The sequence below is a fragment of the Gordionus sp. m RMFG-2023 genome, chromosome 1 (genome assembly GCF_954871325.1).
Source record: "Gordionus sp. m RMFG-2023 chromosome 1, tfGorSpeb1-WG-v2, whole genome shotgun sequence".
Classification (NCBI taxonomy): domain Eukaryota; kingdom Metazoa; phylum Nematomorpha; class Gordioida; order Chordodea; family Parachordodidae; genus Gordionus; species Gordionus sp. m RMFG-2023.
Genome location: NC_088775.1, coordinates 69,961,083 through 69,983,150, shown reverse-complemented (window position 1 = coordinate 69,983,150; position 22,068 = coordinate 69,961,083). Strand labels below are relative to the sequence as shown.

Below are 22,068 nucleotides of genomic sequence, written 5' to 3'. Positions count from 1 at the left end.
CTTCAGAATCTTTTTTAGTGAAGTTGGTGATATTGACAGTTACTATCATCGCATGCTGACCTCTGATAAATTGGAAATATTGGTATTTCTAAAAAGAAATCTTCGATATCATAATGTTAAATATTATTTTCAATATTTATTTCAAATTTCATAATATAATTGTTTATTACTTATTATATATATAGATTAATGTTATTACTTATTATATAAAAGTGAAATGTTATTACTTACTTATTATATAAAAGTGATTTAACAATAAAAATATTTTATATTTTTATAGAATTGCAATTGAATTGTATATAAACTATAAGTGATCATTATAATATATTTATAGTTAAATTATAGACGTTATACTAATAAAAAGGGTTAATGATGCTTACTACCTTAAGGTACCATCTATCAAATTTGAATTTGGATAGGCACTACCAAATATATTTATAATATATATTTGAAAAATCGTAATTTTTGGAAAGCCTCTATGGCCTAGTAGGCAAGAGCTTGGCTCACTTATCCCATGCTCCCGGATTCGAATCCCGGGAATGATCATGTTTTTTTTCTTATTCTAACTTGGTGGTTCCATCCTTGGGGGGATGATATAGAAGGCCGGACTCGACCACGTGATTCCGTATTAATATATTAAATAATAAGTATCTTATTACATTTTAATAAATTTTGGTCGGTATTTAGCAAATTAGATTGGTATTTAAAATATTTCCATACATTCACTTGGTAGAAAGCATCATTAACCAATAAAAAGTATATTATAAATGAAAACCATTGGTATCTTTACAGAATACAAAATTAGATATGATATCGGATCGGTAATCGACCGATATCAATTTAATATCGGGAATATCGGATCGGACTCCAAAAAAGTGGTATCGATACATCCCTAAAAAATATATATCCAATGATTATAATTTGATATTCAACTATCTTCTATAAAAAATTTTAATAACAATTATCTAGGAGCGACTTAAGTATACGTATTATTATGTTAATAATTATAAAATAAAAATGTATAATATACTTTAATATGTCTAATTAACAAAGTTTGAAGATGAGTTTGTTAAAACTGTAAACTTTTTTACTTGTGCAATTTTGACATTCAGCTTGTACCTTGTTCTTTTTCACATGAATTACTTTATAAAATTTTCCATCTAGAATTTTAAAATTCGGATTTGATTCAGGAGAACCTATCTTCATAATTTCATCTTTACTACTATGATTGTTAAACATTCTACAAATTAAAAAATATTACATATAAAATATATCCTTATCTTATTTAGTTTTGGTGTTGTTATTTTTAATCTATCAATCTTTGTGACCTGTAAAACTTCCAACTAATTTTGGTTATCAATATATTTAAAATATGGGAGATGATAGACTTACGCCAAATGGCGTATTAGCAAGAAATAAAAGTTATATTTTTTCTTATTTATACGCATTTTCCGAATCGATAAAAAAGTTACGAAAATATAACGAATCATTTAAAATTTGTATTTATAATAAAATGGATGTATAAATAATATCGTGGACGAAATTTAGTAAACTATAAAAAGCAATATAAAAATTTAAAATACATAAATCTTTATATATCCGATTTTAGAACGTCACCAAAAAGTACTACCATAGTAATATCTTACTTATTTCCCAATATTTAGTAAACTATAAAGCAATATAAAAATTTAAAATACATAAATCTTTATATATCAGATTTTAGAATGTCACCAAAAAGTACTACCATAGTAATACCTTTTTAAAATACATAAATCTTTATATATCAGATTTTAGAATGTCACCAAAAAGTAATACCATAGTAATATCTTTTTAAGATACATAAATCTTTATATATCAGATTTTAGAATGTCACCAAAAAGTACTACCATAGTAATACCTTAAATATGAAAGAAGGATATATATTTTTATCCTATAAAGATTTACAAGATGCTATAAAGCAATATGAAAATTTAAATTACATAAATCTTTATATATCAGATTCAAATATTTTAAAATCACCTCTTTTTGAAAAATTTAGATATAAAAGCATAAAATTTCTTTGTATATTTGGTGGAAAGTACAATACAAAATCCACAGGTCTACGCAATTACATGTCTATAAAACAAGGATGTCAATTCCATTTGCAAATTACATTCATGAAAAACAAATTATTTGTCCAAGGATATGCATGAAAATCACAATCATCCCCATGGTAAAGGCACATAATCTTGAAATTATTAAGATAAATATATAATTTAACTTAGTGATATGGATACTGGATAGGCTTATAGGGTTAATTTATTAAATTTTGATAGAATATATATAAGATAAAAGTATGAAATAATGTTTTTAAAACAAATGAAAAATGCATTTTTTGATTAATTTTAGATGAAAATTTATACCAATCATTACTCAGACAAAGAAAGCTTAATGAAGCACAGTATAAATTTGTAGTTGAAGCTATAACTACAGGAGGAAATAAATCCAAAATAAAAAATAAACTATTTTCTGAAGGAAAGTTTATAACCCTAAGAGATTTGTATAATATAGACAAAAATACAAAAAAAACTTATGATAATGATTTAATTACAATGATAGATAAAGTTGAAGAAGATAATGATGCTAATATGGAATTATATACTGTAGATGGGAATCTAATTGGTATATATTATCAAACTCATCAAATGCAGTATATTTTTTTAAAATATCCTGAAGTAATATGTGTGGATGCAACATATCGATTAAATAATAGGCATATGCCTGTGTATATTTTGGTATCAATTGATGGAAATAATAGATCACATATTATATGTGTATGGATTGTCAAATCGGAGTCATTTGATGTAGCATCACAAATGCTTCAAAGAAGCATCTGTTGTATAGCTTGCTAGATGCACAGTCTTCTGACATATATTTTGAAAATTATTACAAATTAACTAATTTAAATTTAGAATCATTATTTAACTATTTTTCTGGCTGGCATCATATCAGATATGAATGGTCCGATGCTTGGAAAAGATATCCTTTAAACTTTAAACAATATACAAATAACAGGGTAGAAAGCATTAACAAATATTTAATAATTAACATAACCAAATACTCTACCCTTCCAAATATGTTTACTGATTTAATTATGTCAATTAAAATTTAAGTGCTGAAAGGGAACATAATAATTCAATGAAAAAAATTAAAATCTCATTTATAAATGAGGAAGATCAAACATTGGCTAATTATAGAAAATTGTTAACAGAATATGCATACAAAGAGTTAAAATATGAATATAATGTTGGTGATAACTGCAATATTGTTTGCCAATCAAATATGTTTTATTGTGATTGCCCCTTTTTTTAAATATGCAATTACCATGCAGACATGTATTTATGGAAAGGAAAAAAAATAATAGTGATCTTTACGATGAAAAATTATGTCATCAAAGGTGGCACAAAAATTATTTTAAAAATCCATCGACATTTTTCAATATATATTAAATAACAAAAAGGGGATTAAATTCAAAAAAACCCTTTTTAATGACCAAATATCCTATAATTATTTTAAAAATCAAAATATGCTTTTTCACATGTTGCGAATTCAAATTGTGAATTCAAATTATGAATTCAAATCTAACCTTTTATTTTTAATTCAACTTATATTACTTTTTATAAATTCAAATTTATCTTTTCAATTTAACTTTTTATTTTTGTAATTTTGCGTAATCTTACTTATATTTTGTAATATTTTACTTTTTGTTTTTCGTTTTTTTAATATCGTATTCTAATTTTGATTTGTAAAATATATATATAAACGAAGTGTAAAATGGAAAAGATAGATATAATAAAGTTAATAATAATAAAATATATTTTTACTTACTCGCAGGTAAAGCCTTTCCTTCTTTCTTTTCATCACACCATATCATTATTACCACCTAATTTGAAACATGGGTTTGCTCAGGCTTTTGACAAACTACATGATTTTGCTATGAAAGGCATATTACCAATTATTTCCTCAAATAATTTCAATACAAGCTCAAATGAAAATAATGGTCAGATATTCTCGAATGATAGTATAGCAAATGTATTAACTGAGGATCTTACACACTCAAACGTGGATCCTAATATACAGTAAAATAAAAATAATGTCCCAATTTTTTTAAAAAAGATTTTTATAATAGTCTAGAAAATGAATGTATAAATAATATCATAAAAGAAATTCAATTACCTAAGAAATTAAATAAAAGCGGGAGACCATTAGGATTTACAATATTGGATTCACAAAAAAGTACATTGACTTTATTTATTGTTAATAGTATCTTATATAATAAAAGGCTTGTCACAGTCACAGTCACAACTGTGACATTATATAGTCAATTATTTTACCTGATAATAGTCAATTAATATTATTAAGAATCACTCCCTATTTAAGTAGGACAAACGTCCAATAATTAATAAAGAAGTTGAATATTACATAATATATTAACAAAATTATAATTGACTATTATCAGGTAAAATAATTGACTATATAATGTCACAGTTGTGACTGTGACTGTGACAAGCCTTTTATTATATAAGAAGATATATTATGTAATATTCAACTTCTTTATTAATTATTGGACGTTTGTCCTACTTAAATAGGGAGTGATTCTTAATAATATTTAATTAATATTAACAAATTCGGAAGTATTTAAGTTATGTTAAATTGTAGTTTTAATCTCCATGATATTTAGCGCCATCTATATTATTATATTTTATTTTAAATAGCATTATATTTCTAAGTTGAAATGTAAATATTTTGTCTTAATTGATGTCAAATATATTGTTCTTTCTATATATCTATAATTTATCTATCTATCTATCATAGCAATTTTAAGCCAATTTAGATCATATTAGCAAAATGGATTTAATCTTCTATAAATCATGGAAAGCATTTCAGAAGTATTTTGAGGCAATAGGCAGGAAGGAACATTAGTATGAAAAAAATGTTTGCAGATAATCCTACAAGAGCTAAGGAATTCAAATCTATAATATATATATTCAATAAAAACCATCATAGCTTAAACATATCAAACACGCATTCATAAACCAAATCGAACCGCCATTTTCAAAAAAAGAATTTCAATACAAAAAACAATTACAAAACATATAATAATATAATAATTACAAAAATTGATATTTTTTTTAACAGACACAACATCGAGCAAAACCTTCAATCATCAGTATTATATTTTTTAACAGACACCACATCGAGCAAAACCATATACTTTCAATTTACACATCTTAATCTTGAAGATACTGAAAATCAAGAACAAGTTGAACATTACTGTGGGCCATTAAAATCTATTTTATTATTTTTTTTAGATTCCTACACAAGATACCATTCAACAAAACCAAACAATGGAACGTTTCATACTACCAAAATCTAAAGAAGGCATTATTGCTTCAACAAGAGTAAATTTTATATTTTTAAGATGTGATTCCGAAATATATATTTATTAGGTGAGGGGCTATTCTAATATTTTCCATTATTTTTTATAAATATGTTTATGAAGTATATATTTAGTAATTGTCCACAATAATAAATATTTTAAACTAAACTTATTTTTATAAAATTGAGTAATTCTTATATTTTTAAATTTTAATAATAAATCAACATAAGGAGAAAGCTAGAAAGAGACAGGCACTTTGTCGTATCAAGAAAAGGAACAAACAAAGTCTTATTCCTACAACATCCAACCATCTTGAAGATACTGGAAATAAACAATTTGCTTCAACATCCAATCATCTTGAAGATACTGAAAATCAAGAACAAGTTGAACTAAAAATTAGATTGCAAATCTTATATTGCTGATAAGTTTCAGCAGATAGAGGAATTATTATAATTGCCTTCCAAAAATTAAAAATACTGTGGGCCATTAAAATCTATTTTATTATTTTTTTTAGATTCCTACACAAGATACCATTCAACAAAACCAAACAATGGAACGTTTCACTACCAAAATCTAAAGAAGGCATTATTGCTTCAACAAAATCAATAAAAACAAACGAAGTTAAAAAATTTAATTTATGTTATTAAATAGATTTTTTTTAAATTAGATTCCACGATATATATTACCGAAATGTACCATTCAGCAGAATCTTAATCTACCAAAATCAATCAAAATAAACCAAGTTAAAAATTTTAATTTATCTTAATAAATTAATTTTTTTAAATTAAATTCCACGAATCATATTACCAAAATGTACCATTCATTCAACAGAATCTTAATCTACCCAAATCAATAAAAACAAACGAAGTTAAAAATTTTAATTTATGTTAAAAAATAAATTTATTTAAATTAGATTCCACGGATCATATTGCCGAAATGTGCCATTCAACAGAATCTTAATCTACACAAATCAATAAAAACAAACAAAGTTAAAAATTTTAATTAATGTTAACAAATAAATTTATTTAAATTAGATTCTACGAATCATATTACCGAAATGTACCATTCAACAGAATCTTAATCTACCCAAATCAATAGAAACAAACGAAGTTAAAAATTTTAATTTATGTTAACAAATAAATTTTTTTAAATTGGACACTACCAAAATCTACTATTCACCAAAATCTTAATCTACCCAAATCAATAAAAACAAACCAAGTTAAAAATTTTAATTTATGTATAACAAATATTTTAATAAATATAAATTTCTGAATCACATCTCATAAGATAGATAAGTAAATTTTTGATTTATCCATCACAGGGGTTATTCAAAATTTATTATTTATTTATGAAGTATATGGTTATTAATTTTAATTTATGTCCACAATAAAAAATATATTTCATCAACTAATAAAAAAGAAAATTCTTATTTCACTATCATCTTGACGGGCAAAATATAAGATAAAATAAGTATGTGCTACATAATCGTAATTACCCATGGAATATTTAGAAAAAATTATTATAAGCCTGGCATATGTTTACATCAGAGCCGGTGTATTGATTGTGAAATCAATACCCATTGTAACTTCAATACCGTATTGATATCATTATAGATTCAATACCGTAGTGATATATTGCTATTGTAGAATCAATATCGTATAGATTTTTAAGATGTTTGCATCGCTTCAAATATATTGGCGACCATTAAAATTATAAAATATTTATTTATTATATATTTTTTCATCGCTTTATAAATATTGGCGGCCATTTTCGATTTGTAAAAATTTTATTTAAAATAGATTTAATAGTTTTAAATATATTAAAATGATAAATATGATTTTCTATTGTTTTATATAATTTATCAGGGAATTTATTTATTTTACAATTCTTGATATCCTATTGTAGAGTAACATGAATACGTGCACAAAGGTAAAAAGGTGTTTATTTATATTTAACTTTATTAATACTATTTTTTCCATTTCACACTTCTATTATATACATTTTTTATAAGTCCAAATTAGAATATAAACGAAATACAAAAAAGTAAAATAATATTAAAAAAGTAAGGTTACGCCGTTTATAAAATAAAATTAGATTATAACAAATAACAAAAATTAGATTATATAAATAATAAAAATTAGATTATAAAAAATTCAAAAACAAAAAGAATTCAAAAACAAAAAGTATATAACGCAACATTCTCCCTCTTCTGATAATTTCATCGGAGAAATCATAGAGAGTTTGTTGTCCAAGTGGTTTATCATTTTGGTAATCAAGTTGTATCACAAATCATCATAACGTTGGCTTGTCCCAATCGTTGGTTTGATCAATTCGATTTTGCACGTTGGTTTGTTTAATCACAAGCTTGATATCCATATCGTAAATTGTCTCCATTAATCATAGCTTGTTTGATAGTACTCAATTGTTATTATCATTTTTCCGAAATTGTTATTATCATAAATAAGTTGCGAATAAGAAATAATAGTTCATCATAAGAATAAATGAAGAATGATAAATCAATAAGATTATTATATTTTTAGCGTTTTAATTTTTTGCGTTTTAATATAAGCGTTTTAATGTTTAATTTAGTTTATGCAATTTAACATTTATTTTATATTTTAAGTTACATAGTCTTTTAAATAAGCAGGTTTTTTTTTAATTCGCACAGGTCTAGAGATAGGTGTTATATCGTTATTATCAGTAATTTTTATATTTTTGTCCATACTTCCCTTCTTAAAAGAATCCTTAGAGTCATAGTTAATAATTGTGTTAAAACAGTTTCTAATTCTTATTTGATCTAAATGTCTCCTCAAAATACCTTTCTCAGTCTTAATTTGGAACATCATATCACTTTCTTTATGTGTGATCATACCTTTGCACCATTTATCATCACCTTGTATTTTATACCAAACAAAATCTCCTACATTAAAAGTTCTATTTCGTGGTAAAGTAACGTTTAATTTATTCTCCTTCTCCTCCATCGGTTTTAATAAGTCCCATTTAATTCTAATATCTCGATTAAACATTCTCTGTGATGGTGTAACTCCTGTAGTATCATTACGCGTATTTCTGTAATTAAGTAAAAATTTGCTAAGTGCGATATCTGGGTCTATTTTAATATTCATTTTCATATGTGTTTTGAACGTTCTAACCATGCATTCAACCTGGCCATTGGATTGCTGGTGATAAGCAGATGTAAGCACATGTTTAATACCAAAATTGTTGCAAAATTTTTCAAAATCGTTACTCGTAAAGTTAGTGCCGTTATAGTAACTATAGTTTCAGGTATTCCGTATAGCGAAATAGTTTTAAAGATTTCTTTTAAAGTAACATCAGTCGTAATATTTTTAACAGGAATAATAATTGGAAATTTGCTGTAGGCATCGACTATTATCAACCAATTTTTTGTGAAAAACGGACCCGCATAATCTATATGTATCCTTTCAAACGGTTTGGTTGCCGAAACCCATGGTTTTTGTATCTTTATAGGATTATCATGATATATATTACAATCGTCACAACTTTTCACTTCCATAACGATATCATTATTTATACCAGGCCACCACATGTAATCTTTGGCTAAGGATTTGATTTTTCCTGCTCCCAAGTGACCTTCATGTAATGACTGTAGTATAGTTTTTCTCATAGAAGACGGAATTATGATTTTATTGCTTTTGTAAAGACAATCCTTAATTATACTTAATTCCAATTCAAAGTTTTTATACATATTATTTATTATAGGTCTATTGTTATTAATATCATTTATGACTTGTTTTAATTCCGTATCTTTCAAAGTTTCATCACGAATTTGATCAAAGTTAATAGGTAAATCCTCATATTCATTTATTATGGTTACATCTTCAATAGTTTCATCACGACATTCTTGTGGTAATCTTGAAAGGCAATCAGGAACAACATTATATTTACCGGCTTTATACTTTATATTAAAATCATATCCTCCTAATTATTCCACTTCTGGAGTCTTAACGACATGGTGCTATTATCCTTAAGACCCTTGGTGAAGATGTGAACTAGAGGCTTATGGTCAGTAATAATTGTAAATTTTGTGCCGATTAAATATTCCTGAAATCTCTTTATAGCGAACATTATAGCGAGAGCCTCACGCTCAATATTGGTATTGTTCATTTCAGACTTTAATAAAGTTATCGACGCGAAAGCTATAGGTTTTTCTTTACCATCTTTTTCAATATGAAATAGTACAGCTCCTAAACCACATTTTGATGCGTCAGTGGCTATCCCTATAGGTAATTCAGGGTTAAAATATGTCAAAGCAGGTGGAAGACTAATTAACTTCTTTAGATCATTAAAACTTTTAGAGTGTTCTAGGTTCCAAGCCCATTTTTCTTTATTGACAATCTTATAAAGAGGATCGGCAATTTCCGCAAAATTGTTCAAAAATTTTCTATAGTAGCCAGCCATTCCCAGAAATGTTGGATAATTCAGCAGCTGATTTTGGTTCTGGCATATTAATTATTGCTTCAATTTTGTCGTGATTAGCATGAATCCCCTTAGCGTCAATATCATGACCCAGGAACCTCACTTTGTTTTTAAAGAACGCACTTTTATTAAAGTTAGGTATTAGCCCATACGATGATATCCTATCAAATACTTTTTTTATGTTGTTTAGGTGGGCTTCATCGTTTTTTCCAGTTATAAGTAAATCATCAATATAAAATATAACATCATCCATGTCACCGAAGATTTGATCCATAATCTGTTGAAAAATTGCAGATGAGGTCTTAAGCCCAAAAGGAAGTCTAGAAAATTGGTAATATCCCTTATGCGTAGATATGGTTAAAATATTTCTGCAACTTTTATCAATTGGAATCTGTAAGAAAGCATTTTTAAAGTCAATCTTCGTAAATTTCTTTCCTTCCGAAAGTTTAGCAATTAGATCATTAATTCGTGGTAGAGGAAATCTAAAGTCTTCTAGAGCTGGGTTTACAGTATCCTTAAAATCAGCGCAAAGCCTAATGCTCCCATCTTCTTTGTAGACAGCGGTAACAGGACTTGCCCATCGGACATCATTCACCGGCTCAATTATTTTATCATGTATCCATTTTTTGAGTTCATTACTAACAAGATCAATTTTTGAATAAGGGATACGTCTAGGCGGTATAATTTTAGGTTGGGCATCACTTCTTAAATATAACTTGACACTTGCTTTGTTGATTGGCCCATTAGTTAATTTCGATTCACACTCTTTAATCAATTTTTTTATTTCATCTTCATAATTAGTGTCAATATTTGCTATAAATTTATTTAAAATATATTTGAAAGCATTGATCCACATACGTCCCAACAAGGCATTTTTACTTGATTCAACCACTACCGCTTGTAAATATTTGGAAATACCATCATAAGTCACTTTAACTTGAGTAGTTCCTATGATTTTGATTAATTTCCCATCATAAGCAGTGAGTTGTAGCTCGGATTTCTTAAGATCTCTAATACCAAGTTTTTTAGCCAGACCATGAGGTATAATAGTGTATTTGGATCCATTGTCCACTTGCATACAAGTAACAATGTCGTTCACTTTTAAAGTAGTCATAAAAGCGTTATCTTTGTCATTAATCATATCGCCAGATAAATTGTTGACATTAAAATCATTATCATCTTTGTTCTTTGTAGAGTCGCCTTTTTCTTCAATAATTTCTTCAATATTCATGTTGTAATCATTATTGTATTGTATTTGCTTTCTATTATTTTCGTCGCCACTTCTATAATTATTTGAGTTGTTGTTATATTGTATTTGATTTCTCTGATTATTATCATTACCTCTATAATTATTTGAGTTGTTGTTATATTGTATTTGCTTTCTCTGATTATTATCATTACCTCTATAATTATTTGAATTGTTGTAATAAGATTGGTAATTGTTACGATTTCCGTCACCGTATTGGATTTGTTTTCTTTGATTATTATCATACCATGTATTATTTCTACCATAATTCGATTGATTATTATTATTATAGCGATAATTGTTATAGTTATAATTGTTATAATTATCGTGGTATCGCGAATTATTATTACCATAATTGTATCTAAAATTATTATTGTAATTCCCATTTCTATATCTATTATCATAATTATTTCTAAAATTATTTCTAAAATTATTATCATTTCTACTGCAAAAATTTTTATCTTTATCGGACTTTTTATCCTTATTTATATAACTTATATCATTATCCTCCGACTTAATACTACTAGAATCCAATTTCACCCCTAATTCCACCATCTGATTCAATGTAAGGTCAAAATTTTTGGAGAATTTGTATTTAATCTTATCGTTTAAGGTAGATGTCCGTAATTTCTCTTTTAATCTACTATCGTCCAAAAAATTACATTTCTTATGAAGTTTCGATACTCTAATGTACCACAGCATAAAACTCTCTGATGAGTTTTGTTGAAGAAGATTAAATTTATTAATTAAAGTATTTAAATTTAGCGCTGGTAAAAGATAGGTTAACTTTTTAATCACAATTTTAAGATCTAAAATATCGGTATCAGAACAAATTGCCTTAATGTCGTCAAAAACTTCGTCTGATAAATTATTAAGCAAAGTATTAATTTTAATAGAGTCCGATAATGTACTGGTCGAAAAGTAATTTAATATTCTGTCTAAATAAATTTCAGTAAGAGGACCCACTAACTTAGGGATCTTATGTGTAAATTCTTGTTTAATTTCCATATTTAATTAATAAGACACATATATAAGCAATTATAACATTTATTATTTTATTAATTCAAGTTTTGGTATAACTATTTATGTTTTAATGAATATACAAATTAATTCAATGAAATCACTATCGCTGTAAATATAGTGTTTTCCGTTTAATAATTCAAAGCAATTTATCATGTCTCTTAAATTCATAAATTCAAACAGTACATCCTCCGTACCGTTTATCCTAGAAAAGTTGATATCACAATTATAAGTTAAATCAAATAGAATATCGTAGATGGAAATTTGATGGGGTACATACATTTAGTACTTTGAAGGCGAACATAATTGATGAAAATAATTTTGAAATGACTTACCCTTTTTATCCATCTTATATAGAATTGTTTGTATCATTTTATAATTTTTTTTATTAACCATATTTACAAAGGGAAAAAAATTTTATTTTTAAAAAAAAATTTCCATGAGGATAGTTTCTTTTGCCAAAACTGGAGCACCATGTAGAGTAACATGAATACGTGCACAAAGGTAAAAAGGTGTTTATTTATATTTAACTTTATTAATACTATTAATACTATTTTTTCCATTTCACACTTCTATTATATACATTTTTTATAAGTCCAAATTAGAATATAAACGAAATACAAAAAAGTAAAATAATATTAAAAAAGTAAGGTTACGCCGTTTATAAAATAAAATTAGATTATAACAAATAACCAAAATTAGATTATATAAATAATAAAAATTAGATTATAAAAAATTCAAAAACAAAAAGAATTCAAAAACAAAAAGTATATAACGCAACACCTATATATTTTATATTTGTTTACTCATTATTTGTAATTTGTGAAGTGCTATATAATTGTTGATTCAAAGTTTTATAAATGATATTATGAATTCAAATAAATTAAATGGACCTTATTGATTGAGTTTATAAAATTTTGTGATTCATATATAAATGACGAATCAAAGATTTATAAAAATCAATAACGTATTGATTTTTGATGGTATTGATTTTACAATTACACCGGGTCTGCAGGTCTCTGAATAATCACAAAAATATTAAATTATATGTATAATTTTTAGCAGGCTTCAAATTTATTTTATTTATTTTAGATAAATATTTCTGCACAACAATCATTAGTACAAGAACATTATTGTGGATTACTCAACACTAAGTGCGATTATTGCGATTCTCTAAATTTTTTATTGGAAAAACCCACAGATGGCAAATTAAGAATTGCTGTCATAAGGGTAAAGTTAAGATACCATCAATCCGATATATTCCTTTTTTACAAGACCTTTTATCTAATCCTAACAATGAATTTCATTCAAACTTTATGAAATATATAAGATCTTATAATAGTTCACTTGCGTTCGCATCCATGGGAGCACAGATTTCTAATAGTTTAAACCCAGGCCCATATTGTTTTAGAGTTCATGGGCAAATTTATCACCGAACATCTCATTTATATCCTTCCACTGGGATGCCTCCTAAATTTGCACAACTATATGTCCTTGAGACCACCCAGGCTGTTAATGGCAGGTTACACATGAAAGAAAATTCTGGTTGCAATGAGGATCTCTTAAAAAGATTAGATATTTTAATAAGACAGAATAACCCATTTTCTATTAGTTTTAAAACCTTGGGAGAAATTGAGAAAGAAGAAAAAAATAGGGCTATTCAAGAAAATCGTCCAGTTCAAAAAATCAATATGATTTTTTGTGCAGATCGCTCAAGTGACAAGCGAAGATATAACATTCCTAATATAGATGAAGTAGCTATGATTTTTACAAATGATGATGGTGAACCCCCATTTAAACGGGATATCAAGGTCTATCCTCGAGTTGATGGTAGTGATCTGATAAATATAAATATATTAAGCCCTAATTTTGATCCAATGGTATATCCTCTATTATTTCCTTTTGGTGACCCTGGTTGGAAACCAGATTTAAAGGGTGAAGATACAGGGCGTACAAGGACAAATATCTTACTACTACAGTTTAAAATATTTAGATTAGCAATTCGTGAAAATGAATTCAACCCAATCCTTTTTGCTGGGAAATTATCACAACAATATATTGTTGATTCCTATTTACAGGTTGAGGCGAATATTAAATTTTATTAGACAAAATCAGCCAAAATTACGAGTAGATGAATATTCTGGATTAATGGACTACTTGGAAACAAAGTCAAACAATATAATTCCCGGCAAAGCAGTAATATTACCATCATCTTTTCAAGGTTCTCAAAGAAATATACGAGAACGCTATCACGATGCAATGGCCATTGTGCTCAAATTTGGCAAACCTGATTTGTTTATTACTTTTACATGCAATCCTAATTGGCGTGAAATTAAGGAAAATCTATTTCCCGGGCAAAGTCCTACAGATAGACCAGATTTAATAGCCCGTGTTTTTAAATTGAAATTAAATGAATTATTGTTCGATATAAATAAAAAAAATTATTTGGTAAATCTATGGCTTTTATATATACAATCGAGTTCCAAATAAGAGGTTTGCCTCATGCCCATATACTTATTATTTTAAACGATGATAGCAAAATTGAAACATCTCAAGCTATAGATAAATTTGTTTGTGCCGAAATGCCAGATAAAATTCTCGATCCTAAACCTTTTCAGATTGTTACCCATTTTATGATACATGGTCCTTGCGGGATATTTAACCCCAAATCGCCTTGCATGGAAAATGGCATATGTACCAAAAAATTTCCGAAGAATTTTCAAATGGAAACAAGACCAAATATTGATGGGTATCCATATTATAAAAGGCGAGATAATGGTATTACAATTCTTTCCGGTAAACCTACGGATAATCGTTATGTTATTCCATATAATCGATATCTAATGTTAAAATTCAATGTTCACATTGACGTGGAAATTTGTACATCTATTAAATCGGTAAAATATATCTTTAAGTATATTTATAAGGGCTATGACTGTACTAATGTTGACATTAATGTTGCTTCAAATATAAATATTCATGACGAAATTAAATCACATTTAAATGCGCGATATGTGAGTGCAATAATCTCCATGACCGCTCGCACGCTGTTATTCGCTTAGGAATTCATTTACCTTTACAACAGCCAGTATATTTCACTGCTGGACATGAAAGAGATGCTTTATTGAGATCAGAAAATAAACATACTACTTTAACGGCATGGTTTGAGTTAAATAAGACAGATCTAAATGCTAGACAATATCTTTATAGGGAAATACCTTATCATTATGTGTTTACAAATTACCATTGGAAACTAAGAAAAAAACGATTAAATGTAATTTCGAGAATGTATTCCGTTCATCCTAATTCTGGTGAACGATTCTTCCTTCGATTATTATTACTTCATGTTAGCGGGGCTACAAGTTTTGATTATTTAAAAACTATTAATGGAATTTTAATGAGTACTTAAAGAGGCAGCTATTAAAAGAAATTTGTTATCAGATGATAAAGAGTGGGAATCATGCTTAGAAGAGGGATCAATATATCAAATGCCGTCACAACTTCGGAGTACTTTTGCCTTTATCTGCATTTTTTGTCAGCCTGAAAATCCTGCATATCTATGGAATAGGTTCAGATTTATGATGATTGAAGATTATTTGCGTCAATATTCAGAAGTAATTGCAATAAACATGGCTTTAATGGACATTGAAAACGTTTTTCTTGATCATGGTTTATGCTGTCAAAGTTTTGATCTTCCTTCACCTACAAAAATTCCCCCAAAACAACATTATGATGCCCATGTTGAAGCTGCCGATTCAATCGAGCGTATATCTAAATTAAACCGATTACAAAAATATGCTTTTGATTTAATTATACAAGCGATTGAATTAGAAAATATTCCAGAAAGATATTTCTTCGTGGATGGCCCTGGAGGTTCAGGTAAAACGTATCTTTACAATACCTTAATGTGTTATATAAGAGCAAAAAATCAAATTGTATTGCCTTTTGCAACCACCGGCATATTCTCTATTCTTTTAAAGGGGGGAAGAACCATCCATAGCGGATTTAAATTACCTGTGCCTATCTTTGAAACTTCTACATCCCATATGAATTTACATAGTTCGCTAGCTCTAGACATTAAAAATAGCAAATTGATTATTATTGATGAGGCCACAATGATGACTAAACACGCTTTGCGATGCATTGACCGATTACTTAAAGACATTATAAAAAATTCCCACCCATTTGGCGGAAAAGTAATTTTATTAGGTGGTGATTTTAGACAGACTTTACCAGTAGTGCCTAAAGGCTCCAAAGTCGATATTATAGAGTCCTGTATAAAAAGTTCATATTTATGGAGTTATTTTAAAATAATACATTTGATTGATAATATGCGTATTTCATCAGATCAAGTTGATTACAATGCTTGGTTACTTAAAATTGGAGATGGGCTATCACGCAGCAATTCTGATCTTCCTACAAATAGTGTTGAAATCCCACCTTATTTGCTTGAAAATGATTCATTAATAAAATGTGTGTATGGTAATTCTATAGAAATTGCTGATATAGATAGTCTTTCTACTAAAATAATATTAACCACCAAAAATAAAATTGCACTTACCCTCAACAACGATATCATTAATATAATTTCAGGCCCTATCAAACATTATTATAGTGCAGATTCCATTGAAAGCGATAATAAGGATGATATACTGAATTTTCCACTAGAACTTTTGCATTCACAAACTCCATCCGGTATGCCACCTCACAAGCTAACACTTAAGGTTGGTACAATTGTTATGCTATTACGCAACTTGAGCCCAAAGAAAGGACTTTGTAATGGTACCCGTTTAATCATACGACATTTACATATTAATTTTATCGACGCTGAGGTATTGACAGGCACTAATAAGGGTTATCGAGTTTTTCTCCCACGAATAGATCTAGCTCCAAGTTACCATTTACTTTAAAAAGACGACAGTTTCCTATAATTCCCGCTTTTGTGATTACAATAAATAAAAGTCAAGGACAAACTTTTGATCATGTAGGCTTATTCCTCCCTGAGCCCGTCTTTGCCCATGGACAACTATATGTGGCTCTTACTAGATGTAAATCTCAAAATAATATGAAAATTATGATTTTGCCATCAGAATTACAAGGAAAAATTTTAAAAAATGATAAAACATTCACACAAAATATCGTATATAATGAAATCTTAAATTCATAATTTGTAAGAAATTTAAAAAAGTCACCAACTTTGTTATTCACCATCAAATCACCAACTTTACATCATCTTCAAAAACTAAACCACCTTGAGCAAAGAAAAGAGAACTTCTTCACCATCGCTAAACCATCTTCCTCACCAAAAACAGTATATTCTATTTTATAATTTCAATTTACACGTTTTATTTCAGGTTATTTACAGCAAACTACGAGCAAGAAAATCACAACATCATCTTCAAAAACGAAACTACATTGAGCAAAAAAAGAGAACTTCTTCACCATCGTTAAACCATCTTCCTCACCAACAACAGTATATTCTATTTAATTTCAATTTACACGTTTTATTTCAGGTTATTTACGACAAACTACGAGCAAGGAAATCACAACATCATCTTCAAAAACGAAACCACCTTGAGCAAAGAAAAGAGATTGAAATCTCCTTTTTTAGGTAAAATTTTCTATATTATAAAATTTATTATATTATATTTTTTATATGGCTACAAATGCATATGTGTTGTAACCCGATAATCATCAACTCTTGAAGTATAAATATTTATTATATTTTCTTATAATTCATATCTTTGTCTCTTTTTTTCTATTTCTTCCTTCTTATTTTCATTCTTTTTTTCATTTCTTTGCTCCCCTAAAATCCATCTCCTACCTTCACGCGGTGGGGAGTGAACAGTAATTCTGACTAACAGGAGCTCTGGTAAATAATGTTAGTATTTAGGGTGCTAATAAGAGATATTGTTTCATTTTTGTAATTTAAAATATAAATTTCAAAATCACATCTCATAAAAAGGAAAATGTCTGATTCATCCATCATCAAATAAAGGTAAAATATATTATTCATCAATCATTGAATAAAAAAGACAATTCCTCTCTCTTAGTCTTAATGGATTGGAATTGGCCTGAAGGAGGAGGGGGAGGGGTAAAAAGAATTATCGTAAAAGAACGAATAAAATTCTCATCCCCGTCATTTTTTACGGGTTATCAACTAGTATTATATAGAAAAGGCATACAAATCCAAAGAAAATCATATAGATAAAAAGTTAAAATTTCAACAAGACCTTAATTCCCAAAACTTTGTTGACCCAAAAATAGTTAAGGTAAATTGTTGATAAATACAAATTTTTAAACTTTTTTTAGATTATAAAAAATCTCCTTTACACCTTTTGAAGGATCTTCAAGTGGACTTAGACTTTGTATACTCAGACTCAAAGTTCAAAAATTGTAATTTTATAATTATATACAGTTAATTGTAATTCTTAAATATCATGATTAATTTAATTTTTTTAAATATTTAAAGCCATAGATGACCCACTCGTTAAAATCATTCAACATACATTTAAACATTTTTATAATCCAACTACCAATATTTGGAGGAAATATCATGCTACTAGCTTAAATTTAGCGTCAGCAAAAAAAAAAGTCTCTCAAAATATAGGAAGGGTACTAACTGCTCCATCACGATTGGAAACAAAGCTAGATGGGAATTGCTTTTACCGGTAATTAAAAATTTAAAAATAATTGTTGTATTTTTTTTACTAATATACATAGAATATGGTTTTGTTTCTTTCTTTACCTTAAATTTTAATGATTGTATCCTATATTAATTCATAATATTATTTTTTTAAAACATTGATAGGTTTTTAGAAACAGTAACATAATTAAATTTTTTAAAAAATAATTAGATGTATATGTATGGAGATAACAGGAAAACAAGACTCCTATGGTTTGATTAGATCACATATGGTCTTGCTGATGCTGCAAAAAATAATGATAAAAAATATATTAGATTATACTCAGGGTCAAAATACGTGTGAAGATGATGTGCAACAGTATGTAATAGAAAAGGCAAATAAGAATGGTGAATGGGCAACGGATATTGAATTGCGAAGTGTTGCCACACTTCTCAATACCCCGATATTGGTGTATGCTAGGTATGGAGCTTCATTTTGCTAGCAAATGTATCCACCATTTAAATATGATGATGGAAATATAAAAAAATTTGACCAAAACATTTATATTAACAATCCTGAATCCCATTTTGTAAATGTTATTGATTTTGAAGATTAATTACAAATGTTGATATTTTATATTTTTTACCAAAAGTATTTTAGTTGATTGTATTTGTCTTGTTTTTATGCATATTTTTTTTTATTTATCCTATTTTAACATATTATAAATAGATATATAGACTACAAAGATATCTTTTTTAATCATACCATTTTTATATACATTTCATTACAACACCAACACCATATAATCATCCCAATTATTATTTTACTTTGATTAATTTGTATTTTTAAAATCTGAATTAATCTTTTTTTTTATCATCAACTCAAAAATGACTATATAAAAAATTTAGTATATAACATGAATATCATTTTTTCAAATAAAAAAAAATTGCCACCAAATAAGTTTTAATAAGGTGTTAACACTGTCGGGGGGGGGGGGGGTATATTATTTTTATTTTTTTTATGGTTTTTTTTTTAAATTTTTTATTTTTGCCTATAAATTTTTTATGGTAAAATATAGGAATTATTAATTGCGCATATTTAAGTTATATTTAGGAGAATTTTGCATACAAATTTAATTTTTTTTGTGGTAAAATATTTAAGTTATTTTTTGGAGAATTTTTCCTACAAATTTAATTTTTTTGTGGTAAAATATAGGAATTATTAATTCCGCATATTTTAGGTGAATTTTGCCTACAAATTTAATTTTTTTTATGGTAAAATATTTAAGTTATTTTTAGGAGATTTTGCATACAAATTTAATTTTTTTCATGGTAAAATATTTAAGTTATTTTTAGGAGAATTTTGCCTACAAATTAAATTTTTTATTTAAATCTAATTTTTATTAATTTTGCATTAGGGATAAAATAGACCCCACCTTTGAAGTTTAAGTGATTTTTAACATTTCTAGTGAAGGGTTAAATCGAAATATAGTATTAAATGATGCAATTAAATATAGTATTATAATTTATACACGAAATATAGTATTAAATAAATTTTATTCATTAAATTGAAATATATTATTGAAGTTAATACAATCATTTATAAAATGATTAAAAATGTCCAATCATAAATTTTTAAAATTAAATTAATTTAGGTAAATTAATTAAGAACATTATGGGAGCTCATTAAGAGAAATTTATTTTTTAAACTCTATTTAAAAAAATAATATCAAAAGATATAATTTATAAATTTCAACAAATTCAATAAAATAATTTATATAAAAAATGTGTAATTGTTTGTAAATTTGAAGCTTGCTAGGGATTGTTGTGTGTCAATTTTATAGAATAAGTCATCACAAGGTAAGATCTTTAATGTTTCCAAGTAACCTTTAAAATAAAACATACATTATAATTTATAAATTTCAACATAAAATTAATAAAAAAAATTATATAAAAAATGAGCAATTGTTTGTAGATTTGAAGCTTGTTAGGGATTGTTGTGTGTCAATTTTATAGAATAAGTCATCACAAGGTAAGAACCTTAATGTTCCCAGGTAACCTTTAAAATAAGACATACAATATAATTTATAAATTTCAACATAAATTCAATAAAATATTTATATAAAAAATGAGTAATTGTTTGTAAATTTGAAGCACAAGGTAAAATTTATTATTTACTCAATCATTCTAAATTTCCTAATTCATAGGCATCTTAAGATTTATGTAATTTAAATTTTTACATTGCTTTATAGTTTACTAAATATTGGGAAATAAGTAAGGTATTACTATGGTAGTACTTTTTGGGACATTCTAAAATCTAATATATAAAGATTTATGTATTTTAAAAAGGTATTACTTTGGTAGTACTTTTTGGTGACATTCTAAAATCTGATACTTTATAGTTTACTAAATATTGGGAAATAAGTAAGGTATTACTATGGTAGTACCATGTCATTGGGTAGTACTTTTTGGTGACATTCTAAAATCTGATATATAAAGATTTATGTATTTTAAAAAGGTATTACTTTTTGGTGACATTCTAAAATCTGATATATAAAGATTTATGTATTTTAAAAAGGTATTACTATGGTAGTACTTTTTGGTGACATTCTAAAATCTGATTTATAAAGATTTATGTATTTTAAATTTTTATATTGCTTTATAGTTTACTAAATATTGGGAAATAGTAAGGTATTACTATGGTAGTACTTTTTGGTGACATTCTAAAATCTGATATATAATGATTTATGTAATTTAAATTTTCATATTGCTTTATAGCATCTTGTAAATCTTTATAGGATAAAAATATATATCCTTCTTTCATATTTAAGGTATTACTATGGTAGTACTTTTTGGTGACATTCTAAAATCTGATATATAAAGATTTATGTATTTTAAAAAGGTATTACTATGGTAGTACTTTTTGGTGACGTTCTAAAATCGGATATATAAAGATTTATGTATTTTAAATTTTTATATTGCTTTTTATAGTTTACTAAATTTCGTCCACGATATTATTTATACATCCATTTTATTATAAATACAAATTTTAAATGATTCGTTATATTTTCGTAACTTTTTTATCGATTCGGAAAATGCGTATAAATAAGAAAAAATATAACTTTTATTTCTTGCTAATACGCCATTTGGCGTAAGTCTAGAATGACTTTGACATCAATGATGATAAATATATAGAATTCGAAATCATTGAAAGTATTATTTAATACTTCTTTAAAATTTATTATGATATTGTAAATTTAGTAAAAATTTTTATTCAAATAAAATTATTTATTTGTTTAT

At 26.6% G+C, this 22,068-nt stretch overlaps 2 protein-coding genes across 2 annotated transcripts; both read left to right on the top strand.

The window, feature by feature from the left end:
• Positions 1 to 13,504: 13,504 nt before the first annotated feature.
• Positions 13,505 to 15,205, top strand: LOC135929292 (uncharacterized). Its single transcript, XM_065465807.1, has 4 exons — positions 13,505 to 14,121; positions 14,222 to 14,563; positions 14,680 to 14,962; positions 15,071 to 15,205. Exons 1-4 carry the CDS (start codon positions 13,505 to 13,507, stop codon positions 15,203 to 15,205), a joined length of 1,377 nt encoding a protein of 458 aa, XP_065321879.1.
• A 567-nt stretch (positions 15,206 to 15,772) lies between these two features.
• LOC135929281 (ATP-dependent DNA helicase pif1-like) lies at positions 15,773 to 17,053 on the top strand. Its single transcript, XM_065465796.1, has one exon. It carries the CDS (start codon positions 15,773 to 15,775, stop codon positions 17,051 to 17,053), a length of 1,281 nt encoding a protein of 426 aa, XP_065321868.1.
• The last annotated feature ends 5,015 nt before the right edge of the window (positions 17,054 to 22,068 follow it).

What these genes read in the sequence shown, in the direction of transcription:
- LOC135929292 (XM_065465807.1), top strand. Translation starts at nt 13,505, where the DNA reads ATGGGAGCACAGATTTCTAATAGTTTAAACCCAGGCCCATATTGTTTT. An exon ending in ACAAATATCTTACTACTACA is followed by an intron (nt 14,122 to 14,221) that starts GTTTAAAATATT and finishes TCCTATTTACAG; the next exon opens with GTTGAGGCGAATATTAAATT. An exon ending in AACCTACGGATAATCGTTAT is followed by an intron (nt 14,963 to 15,070) that starts GTTATTCCATAT and finishes TATATTTATAAG; the next exon opens with GGCTATGACTGTACTAATGT.
- LOC135929281 (XM_065465796.1), top strand. Translation starts at nt 15,773, where the DNA reads ATGGCTTTAATGGACATTGAAAACGTTTTTCTTGATCATGGTTTATGC.